The following is a 14,191-nucleotide window of genomic DNA, read 5'->3' on the forward strand; positions in this document are numbered from 1 at the left end:
TCCTGTAAATTCTTCACAATTAAAGTCTCCCTTTATTCAGTCATTTAAAAGCTTTTAATATGAAGGAGTAAAGCAGGAAATGTTGAGTTTTCATCCGTGGTAACTTAACACAATGAGCTGATGCAGCTGCCCCTCGGCAGGCTTCCAGAAAGCTGGGCCAATCAGAACAGAGTGAGCTCCTCGGGAGTAGGGCCTTAAAGAGGCAGGAGCTAAGACTGCCTGTTAGAGCCGGAGGCTGAACTGAGGGTCTGCATCAATAGCAGTATAAGATAAATAAGTAGTTTTTTAAGCTATGAATCATGCAAATCTACTCTGGTGGAGTCCCAGAATAAAAATATAGAGTTGGAAATGAGCATAATAAGTCCCCTTCAACACAGTGTAAAGGAAGGAAAGAGGAGAGACGAGAGGAGTTGGAGGGAATAACGTGGCCTGGATGAAGATAACCCAACAATATCCTTCAGGGATGCCCATCACTCTCCAAATATGCTCACTCCACACTCATTTAAAATCTTGTCATGATTTTATGGGGCTGTACAATGAAGGCCAGGGTGAAAAAAATACTATTTTGCTTTGCTATAACAGTGTAAAGTGCATTAAGAATCTCCATGAGCCACTAATTTTCCATCCTGTAGGAATCATGCAGATCCACTAAATTCAAGGAGATAATGTACGTCACACTGCAAGGATAAAGACAGTTGGAAAATGTGTAGTTAAAATATACAAACCTATTTAAATTTCACAGGGAGAGAGACAAAAGTGTGTGTGTTTGCAGTAATGGGAGGCAGCTACAGCAAAGGTCTTGTGAGAATAGGGAGCTGTGAATTTCTCTTGGTGCAACAGAGGATTTGAGGTCGGTGGAAAGACTGCAGCTGACAACTGGGGGTGTGAAGAAACCGTACACATGTGCGTGTGTGTTATGTATGTTCCTACTAAACTAGTCTTACACATACTGTACATGAGGTGAAAACATGTCTGTTGGAACCGTCGATTCCTTCCTGACAGGAGAGAAGAAACGTGTCGCCCTCAAGTGATATAAGGAGTGTGCACAGTTCATGCATGTGTAATCGGGCGTGTCTCACGTGTTGCATTTTGCAAATGCAACACTAAATGTGTAGCATGTGAAATATTGAAATGTATACAAGTCAACATTTCATTACAATGCTTTGAGTAACTTGATAATCAGACTGATGTTTGGTTTCACTTCATTCATTCTATTTTAATTGCTGAAGAGATGTGGGCAGTGATTCAGAAGTCTAGAAGCAGGCTACACTTTGAGGGCTTTTAGGTGTATTAAAAACATAGATACATAGATAATATGGAGCAGCATTGAACACTTGCACTTAAGACTTCTAAGTGAACACAGTCCTTGTCATATACAGTAATAGTGCTTAAGAAAGCTCTTTGCTGGTATAACATTTGTTTGACATTAAATTCACTTACTGTTACTTTAGATTTTTAACCCTCTTACATAACATTGAATCATCAGTTACTTTCCAAAATCTGTTATACACAAGATAATTCACGTTTCACCTTGCAAACTTGCACCCATGCGTCCTTTATATCAGTTTTCTCTTCCCTAAGTTTTCTCTTCCCTAATTTGCATTTCATACAGAGATACCTCGAGGGATGGGTGTTTATAAAAACAATTAAACATGGCATGTAACTCTGCATGTGTGTCCTTACCTTGTTGGGCTGTCCGAAGAATGGATTTCCACCACAGCGCTGGTTGATGACGTCTCTGATAAGGTGTTTTTGTCCATTGTAAGTGGTAAGGATGCTGATGCGGTCAGCAGGGTAGCCCAACAGACGCATGTACATGTACAAAGCCACACAGTACTCAGCCTCCGCCAGGTTCTTTACAGAGTAAGAGAGAAAAGAAGATGGTAAGAATAACATTTTGATATTATGACTAGACAGAATCTGTATTGTTTGAGTACAGAGACAAGGACAGAACTGATGTTTGGGAGACAGTATGTGTACATAATACATAAGTTTGTATTTCATGCCTACTAGCATGACTTCAAAAAATGAATTATCTACAATATGGTTTTGTACTGAATCATTATTGACAGTACTGAGGAGAGGTTTAGCTGAATTACCCAATCACACTGTCTTTCTACCTATCAGCACACCACGGCTGGCAGGATCCCAATCCGAAGAAGCATGAGAATGAATTATATATTTTTACTGTGTGTGTGTGATATTCCTTAAGTGTTTCAAAGATTAACCCAGGAATAGCTAATTGTGTTTTTAGAAGTGTACCAAAGGCTACAACATCAAAAGTTTCATTACATAGTCTGATCTCAGAGCCTTATCGAAATATATTACCCATATTTACATTTTAACGAGATAAGGCAAGTTTTCCAATATACTCCCACTTATTTAAACAACAACTTTAAACAAAAAAAAACAACACTGTCCTAAACATGCCTATTTGCTATAATTATTTAGCTGTCTCTAATTTCAAATCTCCAGATCCTGCAACTACATCACAAGAGTATGTCCTCGAAATGTGACTAAACAGAAAGGCATCGCAGGAATCATTTACCCACTTAACAATCAAATTCAATAAACAAATTCCTCAGCATGTGCATTCTGGCTCCAAGGCTACACTCTGCCCTTCAAATGTGACCGAAAAAAGAAAAGAAAAAAAAAAGCCCAAGCAGTATGCATTATTCATCTAGTTTCAATTAAGCCTGGACTGCAGTCTCACATCTTTGATAATAATTAATGCAGCCTCATCAACAGTTCCTGATCCAGCTGCACTGGAGTCAACACATCAAAAACTGTGACAGCCTTTGTTCCTCTATGCCAATTACATGTCTTCCAAATGGCACAAATTCACATTATAATGAGCATTATCAGACTATGTGTCTACCATTGCACATGCTACAGTATGTTGAGGTTTGTAAGTGAGATAGATGGTGAATTAGTTGGTGTTTTCAAACTTTTACTTTGGAAGGAAATCTGTAAACTGCATTTGGACTGACAAGACTGTTGATCTGCCCACAAGTCTACATGAGAATTGGGGAAGATAGAAGGATGGAAAAGGAGCAGAGAAGCGTAGATACAAACACATCACCGTCTAACAGGAACTATAAATCTAGTCTACCTGTGAGTAACTCCCACCATGTCTTCTGCTCTTATGTAAATTAAAATATAGCTTGTGAAGCAGAGCAGCCTACGTTAACAGCCCTCCTAGTGGCTGCTGAAAAGCCTTTTTCTATCAACAAAGGATGTGGATTTAGATAAGCATCTTACTCTTTATGAGCCGTTTGACAACTTTGGGAGTATTATCAATGGGCTACGACTCCGTGTGGAAAGTGCTTCAGCAAATGAGCCGAAGAAGCAAGGACAGACCTTTGGACTTCTGTTTATCTGTGCGCATGCGTTTGTGTGCGTGATGGATGTATAGTTCCTGTATGAGTGCAAAGCAAAGCAGTTGTTGAGGCAGTGTTTGTTCAGCTGTGACAGGCATTCAGCATACACTGGATACATTTGCTTCTCTAGTGTCCAATTTATCCTGTCTGGTTCCTAGGAAAGTGTGTGTGTGTGTGTGTGTGAGTGTATGTGTGCCTTAGGCATGGTGAGTGATACTGGCAATTCCCTTGAGGAGCCTGAAAATGGCAACAGGCAAATGGAGTAGCGGTTCATGTGACCTGATGTCTCGAGGAGGGCACATGGTCTGGATTTAAGAACAATAAGAAGCTTCAGGGACATGAGCATGCACAGGATTCAAGGCTGGACTTACATTCATGAAGCTCTCTGATGCATGTCCATTGGCTACAGAGCTTACATACAAATCGGTTTCTCATCTGTTACTTTTTCTATTTTGTATGTAGCTTAACAACATAGTATTTTGAAATTCTGTTTACCTGAAATCAAGTGTTGCTGGCTTATTGACAACTGCAAGCGGTATTGAGTCCTGAGAAATGTGTTTATGTTAAAATCTATTCTACCTCCTGATTAAAAAGAATAGTTTTTCCAATGAAGTAACTAGTTTCATCTCTACCTTTAATTTTAACAACTTTAAATATTTGTATTAAAATCAATAACTATCATACTAGATTTAACAGTAAAAATTGGGCCAGTAAAATGTAACTTTTATTTATTTATTTATTTTTTTACACACACTATCAATCCCCGCCTTCCACTTACACACAATCTTGAGTGTCTCAGCAATGTCATGATGAAACACAATCTGGCTCCTGATGTGAAGGACAAACCCACTGGTCTGTGCTGGGCAGCCAGTGCTAGACACACTCTAAGCAGGGTTATGAATATATCATATGGACTGGTAGCTAAACCATTAAAATTTAAAAATGAATGAAGTGCTGTATAACAACCAATTCAGAGGAAATGGAGGCTACGGCTCTCTGGTCTGGTGGAACTAAGTATGCGTAAGTGTGTATATGTGTAAATTGTGCTTGGAAATTGCACATAAATATATAACATGAACTTTTTACCTCCTTCTTACCTTGTGTATGTACCTCTGCTGTAGATATACTGAATACTGGGTGTAGATATTGACTACTGGGTGTTATACTGCATGTCCACTGTTCTCTGAATTGAAGTAATACACTGCATGGGTGATTATCTTTCAGCTGGCAACAAGTTATTTCACCCCAACCAATGCAATGAGTAGCTTCTCATTTCTTATACGACCATGTCCAAAGACACATCCCGTGGTCATGGAAAAGATGTTTGAGAAGGGTCAAATCATTGGCATGCATCAAGCAGAGAAAACATCTAAGGAGATTGCAGAAACTACTAAAATCGGGTTAAGAACTGTCCAACGCATATTAAAAACTGGAGGGATAGTGGGGAACCATCATCTTCGAGGAAGAAATGTGGTTGGAAAAAAATCCTAACTGATTATGATCGGCGATCACTTAAATATTTGGTGAAATGAAATCGCAGAAAAACAACAGTAGAACTCGGGGCTATGTTTAATAGTGAAAGTAAGAGCATTTCCACACGCACAATGCAAAGGGCACTCAAGGGATTGGAGCTGAACAGCTGTGTAGCTCTAAGAAAACCACTAATCAGTGAGGCTAATCAGAAAAAAGGCTTCAATTTGCTAGGGAGCATAAAGATTGGACTCTGGAGCAATGGAATAAAGTCATGTGGTCTGATGAGTCCAGATTTACTCTGTTCCAGAGTGATGGGCGCATCAGGGTAAGAAGAGAGGCAGATGAAGTGATGCACCCATCATGCCTAGTGCCTACTGTACAAGCCTGTGGGGGCAGTGGTATGATCTGAGGTTGCTGCAGTTGGTCACGTCTAGGTTCAGCAACATTATGTGCCCAAAGAATGAGGTCAGCTGACTACCTGAATATACTGAATGACCAGATTATTCCATCATCTTCCCTGATGGCACGGGCATATTCCAAGATGACAATGCTAGGATTCATCGGGCTAAAATTGTGAAAGAGTGGTTCAGGGAGAATGTGACATCATTTTCACTCATGGATTGGCCACCACAGAGTCCAGACATTAACCGCATTGAGAATCTTTGGGATGTGCTGGAGAAGGCTTTGCGCATTGGTCCGACTATCCCATCATCAATACGAGATCACGGTGAAAAATGAATGCAACACTGGACGGAAATAAATCTTGTGACATTGCAGAAGCTTATCGAAACAATGCCACAGCGGATGAGTGCCATAATCAAAGCTAAAGGCGGTCCAACGAATTATTAGAGTGTGTGACCTTTTATTTTTAGGTGGTGACTTTTTTTTTGGCCAGGCAGTGTACATGTCTTTGTGGATTCATCCTGTTGGTACTGGGTTACTTACAGTTTAACCATATTTAATTCCAGTTTGATTTTAGTAAGTTTTCACAATACATTAACAGTTCATTTTCTAGAAGTGACTGATTCTAGTTAGTTTCCAAGTTTTAGTTTTAATTTCTTAAGGAGAATCAAAAAGAGGTTCAAATGTGTGATATCATGATTAGGTAGACTCACAGAGTAACTTTTTGTAAGTGCTACATCATTAGTACAAATGACTGCTGTGCTGTGTGTGTATTTGTGTATTTTGTAGTGTACTACTGACCTGATAGAAGTAAGGGTTGGGCTCAGACTCTCCCACACCATTGAAGTCCTCCACATTAATAAGCTGGAAGTCAAAGGTCAGGCCAGGGTTGGGTACCTGGAACTCAGGCATTTGCTGGACATGAGGCAGATTTCCCAGGTGTTTGTAGCGCCAGTTGTACAAGTTACACAGACTGTGGCACAGGGAGATAAAAACATTGTCACACTGTTGTTATGTCCTTTTTGTGAGGCAACATCGCCAACCCCTAAAACACTGCATCCTTAATCCTAACATTAAGTCTATCAAAACTGATTCTATGTTATCTCTTATGTTATCTACTGAATGACCCACCTCGCACGTGCACGGCCCTGCGCATCCAGATCTATGGTGGGCACTCCCAGGCGCACAAATCGGGTGAAGAGGGACTGTTCCATGTTTGAGTACTTCTGGAAGGCCATGTTCTTGATGACAGGGGGCAACTGGTGGTGGTCTCCAATCATGATCCAACGCTTCAGCCTGCTGTAGCCATCCTCTGGGTTCTGTAGAGAGAGAGAGGGGAAGATATACAGAGAATACTTAAATGAAGTTAAGAGGTCAGAACTAGCCTGATTAAAATATTATTTTAATCTTCTACATTTGGCACAGTATAAGGTTTCCCTTTAAATATGGTGATGAAAATAAATGTCTTACCTAAAGGTACCAGTATAAATTAACATTCTAACCTGTAAAGTCCAGATGTGTAATCCCAGTGCACTACAACTACCCCACGCTGCCCAGCTCTATTCAATTTAGTTTTTGTCTAATGACTTGACAATATGATATTGTGTATGTGAAATCAGATCAACAGATAATAGCATTAAAGTCCAGGTGGGCAGTTAAGCATGAAGGGCCAGTGCAGTATGTTACTCATGTCTACGTCACGCTGCCAGATTTCGCTAATTAGATGTGGTTTATTTGGAGCTTGACCTCAGACAAATTTGATATACCAACCATTGTAAGTCAAGAGCTGATTTAATCACTCAAATCACTGATAAGGGTTGAATAGCTGGATAATGAAAGGGAAGGAGAGCAGGAGGAATAAGAGTTTCACTGTGACGTATACTTGGCTCACTGAGAAAAGGGAGATAAAGAGAGGAGCTCTAGTGAGGCTGTTGAATGGGCTGATGTGCTTAATGGTCTCATCTGTAAACAGACATTAACACTATCTTGGACAATTAGGCACGACTACCAAAGACAAGCACCATTACCCTGTTTGGAGCCCATCAGTCAGACCTTACTTAACTGGGAAAGTCAGGTAGTAGAAGACTGAATCCTAAAGGATTAAACTGGGCTTGATGTCGGAACTTATGATAGTCCTTGGGCCTGGCATAGAGTTGTCAGGCAGGACATAGCTGTAGTTTTTGATAATAGTTGAGTTTTCAGCTAAACAGTCTTAGCTTTAAAGCACATTGTTAAGTTACCTGCAACAGCAAGGGGATGAAGGTCTCGATCTCCAGAATCTGAGCAGCTTCTTCCATCAGGATGTTGTCATACTAATAAGGAGAATCAACAATTTAATAAAAAATAGTTAAAATAACTGAGTCAAGTCATTGTGTGGTAGTTTAAAAATAAATAACTGAGAGGAGTCTACCTTAAATCCCAGCTCCACCAGGTCATGACGTTTGAGTGCAGCATGTGTGCAGGTCATAGCGATGATTTTGGCTTCCTTCACTAGCAGATACTTGGAGCGGTCCAGTCCACTTCTCAGCAGCTCAAAGGCCCTAAACTCCTTCAAGGGTAGACAAGAGAGAAAGTGAGGGTCAGGATTTAATCACTGCACACAATAATATTTTATTAACAGATGTGATTCGGGAGACAAATAGCAGAAAGAAATTAAGAGAAACCATAATCTCCCATAAGTAATTAAAAACTAATTGAATAAAGACCTCTGGAGAGACCTTGGGAAGCTAGGATCTAGGTAGCTATTATGTATCAAAGTATTTGTGAATGTAATTATGTTTCACTTTAATTTTTGAAGGCAATACTGACAAAATGATGAATGATTACTGTGGAAGATGATGGATAAGATGATTATCTAAGGTGAAGTAACAGCAACTCTAGCAGAAAAAAGTCACTTCAGTATTCAGAAACATAACCGATACACTGTTATCTCTACCCACATTTGAAAAACTCAATAGATTAACTTAAGACCTAGAACTCATAATAGCTCCAAATGCCTCTTCTTTTGATTCCGTGGAGACGCTTCATAACTCCTAACTAAAAGACAGTCACAAAAGACTGTGGCAGCGTCTCTTGCCTTTCAACAAAACATATCATTAACATAATCCCTCTGCCTTCTACTCTCATTAACAAACACTCTCCTCTTTCCCATGATGCACTGATACAGAGGCCAGCGAGCCGCAGGGCTGTTCTGCGGAGAGTATACTGGGTGTAGTTTTGCTGTTCAATATCTGCAGCTTGAGGAGCACTTTAGCACAGATTTTCTTACATGGCTTATACTGGAATGGAAGATTTAGGGCCGGTTTTTAAACAAAAAATTAGTTCAGAGTTCTGATATCATGGCACTCTGGAAACCACGCTGTAGGGGGGAGGCACCAAATGGGGAATATGGGTGAACAGGCATGCTATTTTCAGGTTACCACACTAGCTGTGTAGGGGCAGGGAAGGGAGAGAAGCAGGGAGAGAGGACGGGAGACGTAGACTTGGACAGCGCTGGGGTATAAATATTTGATGTGTTACTATTTTAGCATTAATATTAAACCAATCAAAACATGCAATATTGATGAGCTCTATTTTTAACCCTCATGGCTCCAGAGCGGTTGAAGGGTGAAATCAAGATGGTGAAGATTCACAGACACTAAGGAGAGGGAAAAAATACTAAAAAGAAGTAAACAGTAGTAAAGATGTTGAGAGACTGCAGAGAGGAGAGAGGAGATGTCTATAGAAGAAAAACACAGGAGGCACTTTGTGTCCCTGTCTGTCTGTACTGCGATAAATTCATAGCATATTCCTATGACAGCTTATTCCAAACTGCTTTTACATTTGAAAAGGCAGACAGATAAGCAAATTCAGCAGAATGTCGCCTTCTCTTCCCTGCACCGCAGACAGCAATGCCTCTTAATGGGTGTACAGATTTCACTGCAGCATGGGTGAGGCTGAGGGAGGAGGGAGAGGTGCTGTGATGCAGTGATACAGAGGCCAGCCAGATAAATCAAGGTCACCACATGTGTTGGGATATTACCTCCAGCCAATAACTTCTTTATTGCTTTTCGGAGACCTTCTTGGTGTTCCCATAAATCTGAAATGTTATTGTTATCCCTACAGAAATACTCGATGGGCTGAGGAGGAATGATAACATCTGTGTGATGAGTGTGAAAGAGTTTGAAAAGTAAAAAAGATCTGCAAATATATCTGAAGAGATGGGCCAAAAATACCACTGGCTATGTGTATGTGTGTGAGTAAAAAAATGAAAGGGCTACATGGGCTAATTAGTTGGAGACAGTGTGTGTAATATGTGCATCTGTACATGTTATTTGTTGCTGTGTGCATTTTAATGTAAAGTACATTGACTTGAACTGCAACAAAGTTTGTTCTATAAATAAAATTGTCTTGCCCTATTGCACTCAAGTAACCTCTTTACATCCCACTGGGTGTTGCTCAGCAGAGAGGGAACTAGCACACTCGTGTGTGTGTGTGTGTGTGTGAGTGGCCTCCTTACCTCCAGCTGGGTAAATATTTTCTTGATGTGGCGGTAGCAGCCCTCCGCAATGTCCATGTCCTCCTCAAATGACCGACCCTTGAACACAGGCTGGGGGGCGTTGGAGAAGTACTTGTGGAAGGGAAAGTGTGCAGCCACGGCCTCCACCTCCACTTTCTTGGCCTGTTTAGGCTTGACTTTGCTCATGTACTCTTCCCAGCGAGATATCACCTGTAGTTGGGAGAGAGAGCAGACGTACAGCACCCTCGGGATGTTAACGAGTCTGAGTCCCAGTAGTGATATTCTGAGTTAAGTATATAATGTAGAATCACACACGTCCATGTGCCTTGTATGTATTTGGGTGAGTGATCAAAAGGTGGAATGGGTTAGAATACATTACAGGTGGTCTTGAAAATATAATATATTCAGAGAATCACTTAAAAAATGTTTAAATTCACACCTTTATTAAGAAAATCGCTAAGCTTTCTGGTGTGGAGATTCGTAGTACACTAGCCTCCAGTTGTTTGATGCCTACCAAAATGCTCTATGGGCACACACTGGGGGTTCCTTCGTTCCTCTGCCCAGCCTAAATGGTGCATGCTGTAATTTCCTTATAATTTTTTTGTACAAAACTAAAAACACATTACAAAAAAATGACTAAAAGAGAACAGATAGCCTCACTCTCCTGCTGAGGACCTAATAAACCAGCCTCAACAACACAGCAGGGTAGCCTAGTTCTATAAATACCCCTGTGAAAAACAACTTTAAGGATAACATTAACTAGTCTGCTTGAGGACTGAGCTTAATTGTGTGTTAAATATCTGTGTGAGAGGACTATTAAGACCACCATCAATACCTTAAGTATATCTATAAGCATTTGAATCATTGATCACTGACGGAATAGTGTGCTTGTGGTTGCAGATTCACTACGCAAACAACTTCTGGACATTTGCATCCTCAAATATATAAGAACTAGACTGTTGGTCAGTTTTCAGAGCTATGACAAACACACAGGAAACCTCAGGAAAATTAGTTGTATGCTGAGAATTCAGTCTCTATGCGGCATCAAATAAATCATAAACCACAGTGGTGTGTGTGTGTGTTTTTATGAGGGACAACTGTCAAAGTTATGTCAAGGTGCAAAAACTGTCAGCATGAGCATCCTCAAACAATCTCTGACATGAGAGCTTGGAAACGGCCGTGGTATTCAAGTATTTGCTATAGCTTCGACTCACCGGATAACTAGCGGCATTAGGATATAGTGTGAGTTCTGACTACCGCAGAGAACTATGTCACTGGCATCCTTGCACTATTTCTATATGTCTCATATTACTGCCATGATGTGATGTGATACTTCACTGACAGCTACTTATTTGCAGGGGGGGGAAAAAAGGAAGTTTGGTATTTTTATGCTTACCAGGAAACTGAAGATGACAGCTTAATCATGACCCCTACCCTTCTTTATGTTACAAATATATATAACGTCTATTTAAGAACTCTTCTAATGAAGGGAATGCAGATAAATAATTGTCTGCAGCAGTGGAACTTTTCCAGCAGCCCAAGAGGACAGCGATAATTAGGTGACAGGAATAAACAGCGAGGGTTGAGATTGTATCTAGGTATTTGCAGTCTAGGCAAAAAAAAAAAAAAAGCAATGAGTCTGGGGAATGGAAGCTTCAATAATGTCTGGATTTGATTGGCGTGAATATCTCTGAGGAGCAGGGCAGACAATGCAGAAATCTATTCTAATCAATTTTGCAAAATATGTCCCGTATCCCCTTAACTCTCTGTTTCTGTAAATCAATATTAATACCCAAACACAATTTCAAGGATGTTTAGAGTCTTGATAGTAGGACAGCGAGAAGCAGCTGACTGCAAAAAACATCAGGACTTATGAAAGTTTAATTTTTGATAAACATTTATTATATTAGGAATTTTATTTGAACATTACTCTCACATTTAGCTTGATATTATGCATAACATGTTGCAAAATTGTACACTTATTATATTTTTTATAAACAATAGTTTCAATTACTTTTTTGCGACTTTCTCTACACATCATAGAAACACATGCACACCTTGTGATAGCCTTACCTGGTAGAGGTAGAAGTGTCCAGCGGTCTCACAGGTGTAAGAAACATCACCGGGAACATCCAAGCTCTCCTGTAACCTTCCCACCTCTCTGAGGAGCTCCAGTCTTCTGGCGAGGACATAGTTTACCCTGCCGTATCTGGAGATGGCGAGCACAGCATAGTTAGTCAACAATCCTAACGGCTTACCTTTTTTTGAAAAATTATAAATAATCACAATCATCTGCTGCAATTGTCACACATATCAAAGGTTTAGAATTATAAAATGATGTGAGAAGATTCATGTTTAAGGTTTCACATGCTGTTTCTATAAATAAATGGTATTATTAAGGACACACACGCACACACACACAAAGAATCATTGGTAGAATCTGTTGATTTGTGAAAACAGAATTTAAGAATTTCTTGGATGTAACTTAACACAGACACATCCATTACTGCAGATTATAGTCTCATTTGTTTGCAAAGGCACTGAATATGTTCGTGTTGTGCCTTTCTGATGTTATTACTAAACATCAAATGATCAGAATGCGCTTGACTATCAACCTCACTGCCCCACAAAAGGTGATGACCCACGTTCATCGACCTACATGCTGGTGTTACAAGCCAGACGGAGACCTCAGACAAACCATTACATATAACAAACAGGTGAGATAAAGTCTCTTCTAATTGTGGATGCCATCTCTGATCTGATCTCGATCACTTCCCTGTGTGGCATTAGGTTGCTTATTGCCTGAATTGATTAATAGAGCAGAGTTAATCTCGATCTGATGGTTGTTATCTGATTGTTAAGTTGATTGTGTGGAATTTTGGTTTTAATTGCCATTACTGTGTTTCTGTCCTTGGCTGAGAGTCAGCAGATGACATAATGCATGGTTATCTGAGGACATGCAGTATCTTACAAGGTAAAATATTTTGTAAATATGACCCACTGTACTACAGAGGTTCCAAGACGGCAACGGGTGTCCTTGACTGCACACAAGGTTTGTTTAGGGTTCTATCATGCATCCTATTGTGCGGCTGAACAATTTTGCTTAAAAGCAATTAGCAGGTGGCAACAAGACAAGCAACACACACAGACAGGAAGTGGGAGGGGTCATAGGGTAATACTGGAGGTGAAGTCTATTTTTAGACACTCTGCAAAGATCCTCAGTCAGCAGGTGACTCAAAGACAATCACACTGCTCTGCCTGTTTGGCCTGAATAAAATTAAACAAAAATGGAGAGTGACCTTGCTTCCCAGGATGTCAGACCTGTAATGCATTCAGCAACTCCCAGAGACAAAAAAACCCCAGAATTGATGCATAAATGTGAACAGCAGACAGACTACATTTATCACCAGGGTTGCAATTTTTTTTTTTTCTTAAAATCCAATAAATATAAAAGTGATTGAGTATGCTGCATTTTATTTTCACCATGAGCAAGAGAGGCATCATGACACATTTTGACATACTGTTAATTATTTTTTACCTAAAACCTAGAGCTAAATATAAACTGTCTAAATGTGGTCTTCCCCATACTGCCACCAACACCCACTCTCAAAATCTCATTAAAGCAGCACAAAATATATCATAAAATGCAGGGAGGCAGTGTTAATTGATAGTGCTGTAGCTTTCCCCTTTGTTAGGCATTCGGAGGAGCACTGCCTTCCATTTTTCATCTCGTATACAGTGTTAATTAAAACTCTCCGGCTCTCTCCTCTTGGTGGTGTCAGTGGGGTGGAAGGAGTGTGGAGTCTGCATGTTGTTATGAGGCATCCAGGCAGGCGGGAACATATTAAATGCTGCTAGCTAAAGCTCCTTCTTTTATGTCTGTGATGCTGCATAATTTAAGAATGTAACAGACTGCTTCCATGTTAGGACCCTAGTTCGCATACACTGCTATTCATACTACAGTCATACAGTCATACTGAGCAGTAGCTATACACAGGGTATGTAAATGAGCGACATGTATAACCCCTCCCTTCCTCTTCTGGAAGTGCTGCTAAAAGCTATAGGGTGCAATTTGCTCAGTGCCACAGATGGAAAAGGTGGTAATTAACTATGTAGGCTATAAGGAAACTTCAAATAGTAACAGCATGAAAACTTAAGATTCAGTGACACAGAGCTATTTATATTCAAATGCTAGCCCCCCCCAAAAAAGAGTGCTGGATGATTCACCTAATAATAGTGTAAAATATAGCAGCAGTCATGTAGAACTGTAAATGTTTTGGGTATCTTGAGATAATCTCTCTTTCTCAAGTCTGTCATGAGTGCTTAAGTGTGCTGCCCCCCCACTTTCTCTTTTCCCATCTCAGTATGTCTCAGTAGTAAGGGCTGAGTCACTATCCTTCAAGGCATCACACACACACACACACACACACACAAATAC

General features: G+C 40.2%; 1 protein-coding gene across 3 annotated transcripts in view; it reads right to left on the reverse strand.

Moving 5' to 3' along the window:
• Positions 1-14,191, reverse strand: part of aqr (aquarius intron-binding spliceosomal factor) — a 55,478-nt gene that overhangs the window by 14,809 nt on the left and 26,478 nt on the right. For all 3 annotated transcript variants that reach the window (XM_067615016.1, XM_067615015.1, XM_067615017.1), the window contains exons 26-32: positions 11,827-11,962; positions 9,754-9,963; positions 7,666-7,803; positions 7,496-7,567; positions 6,387-6,574; positions 6,057-6,228; positions 1,684-1,854 (exon numbers count right to left, since the gene is read on the reverse strand). In XM_067615016.1, the coding sequence (XP_067471117.1) occupies positions 1,684-1,854; positions 6,057-6,228; positions 6,387-6,574; positions 7,496-7,567; positions 7,666-7,803; positions 9,754-9,963; positions 11,827-11,962 (1,087 nt within the window). The remainder of the gene's footprint in view (positions 1-1,683; positions 1,855-6,056; positions 6,229-6,386; positions 6,575-7,495; positions 7,568-7,665; positions 7,804-9,753; positions 9,964-11,826; positions 11,963-14,191) is intronic.

This window comes from Thunnus thynnus, chromosome 16, assembly GCF_963924715.1.
Source record: "Thunnus thynnus chromosome 16, fThuThy2.1, whole genome shotgun sequence".
Taxonomy (NCBI): Eukaryota; Metazoa; Chordata; class Actinopteri; order Scombriformes; family Scombridae; genus Thunnus; species Thunnus thynnus.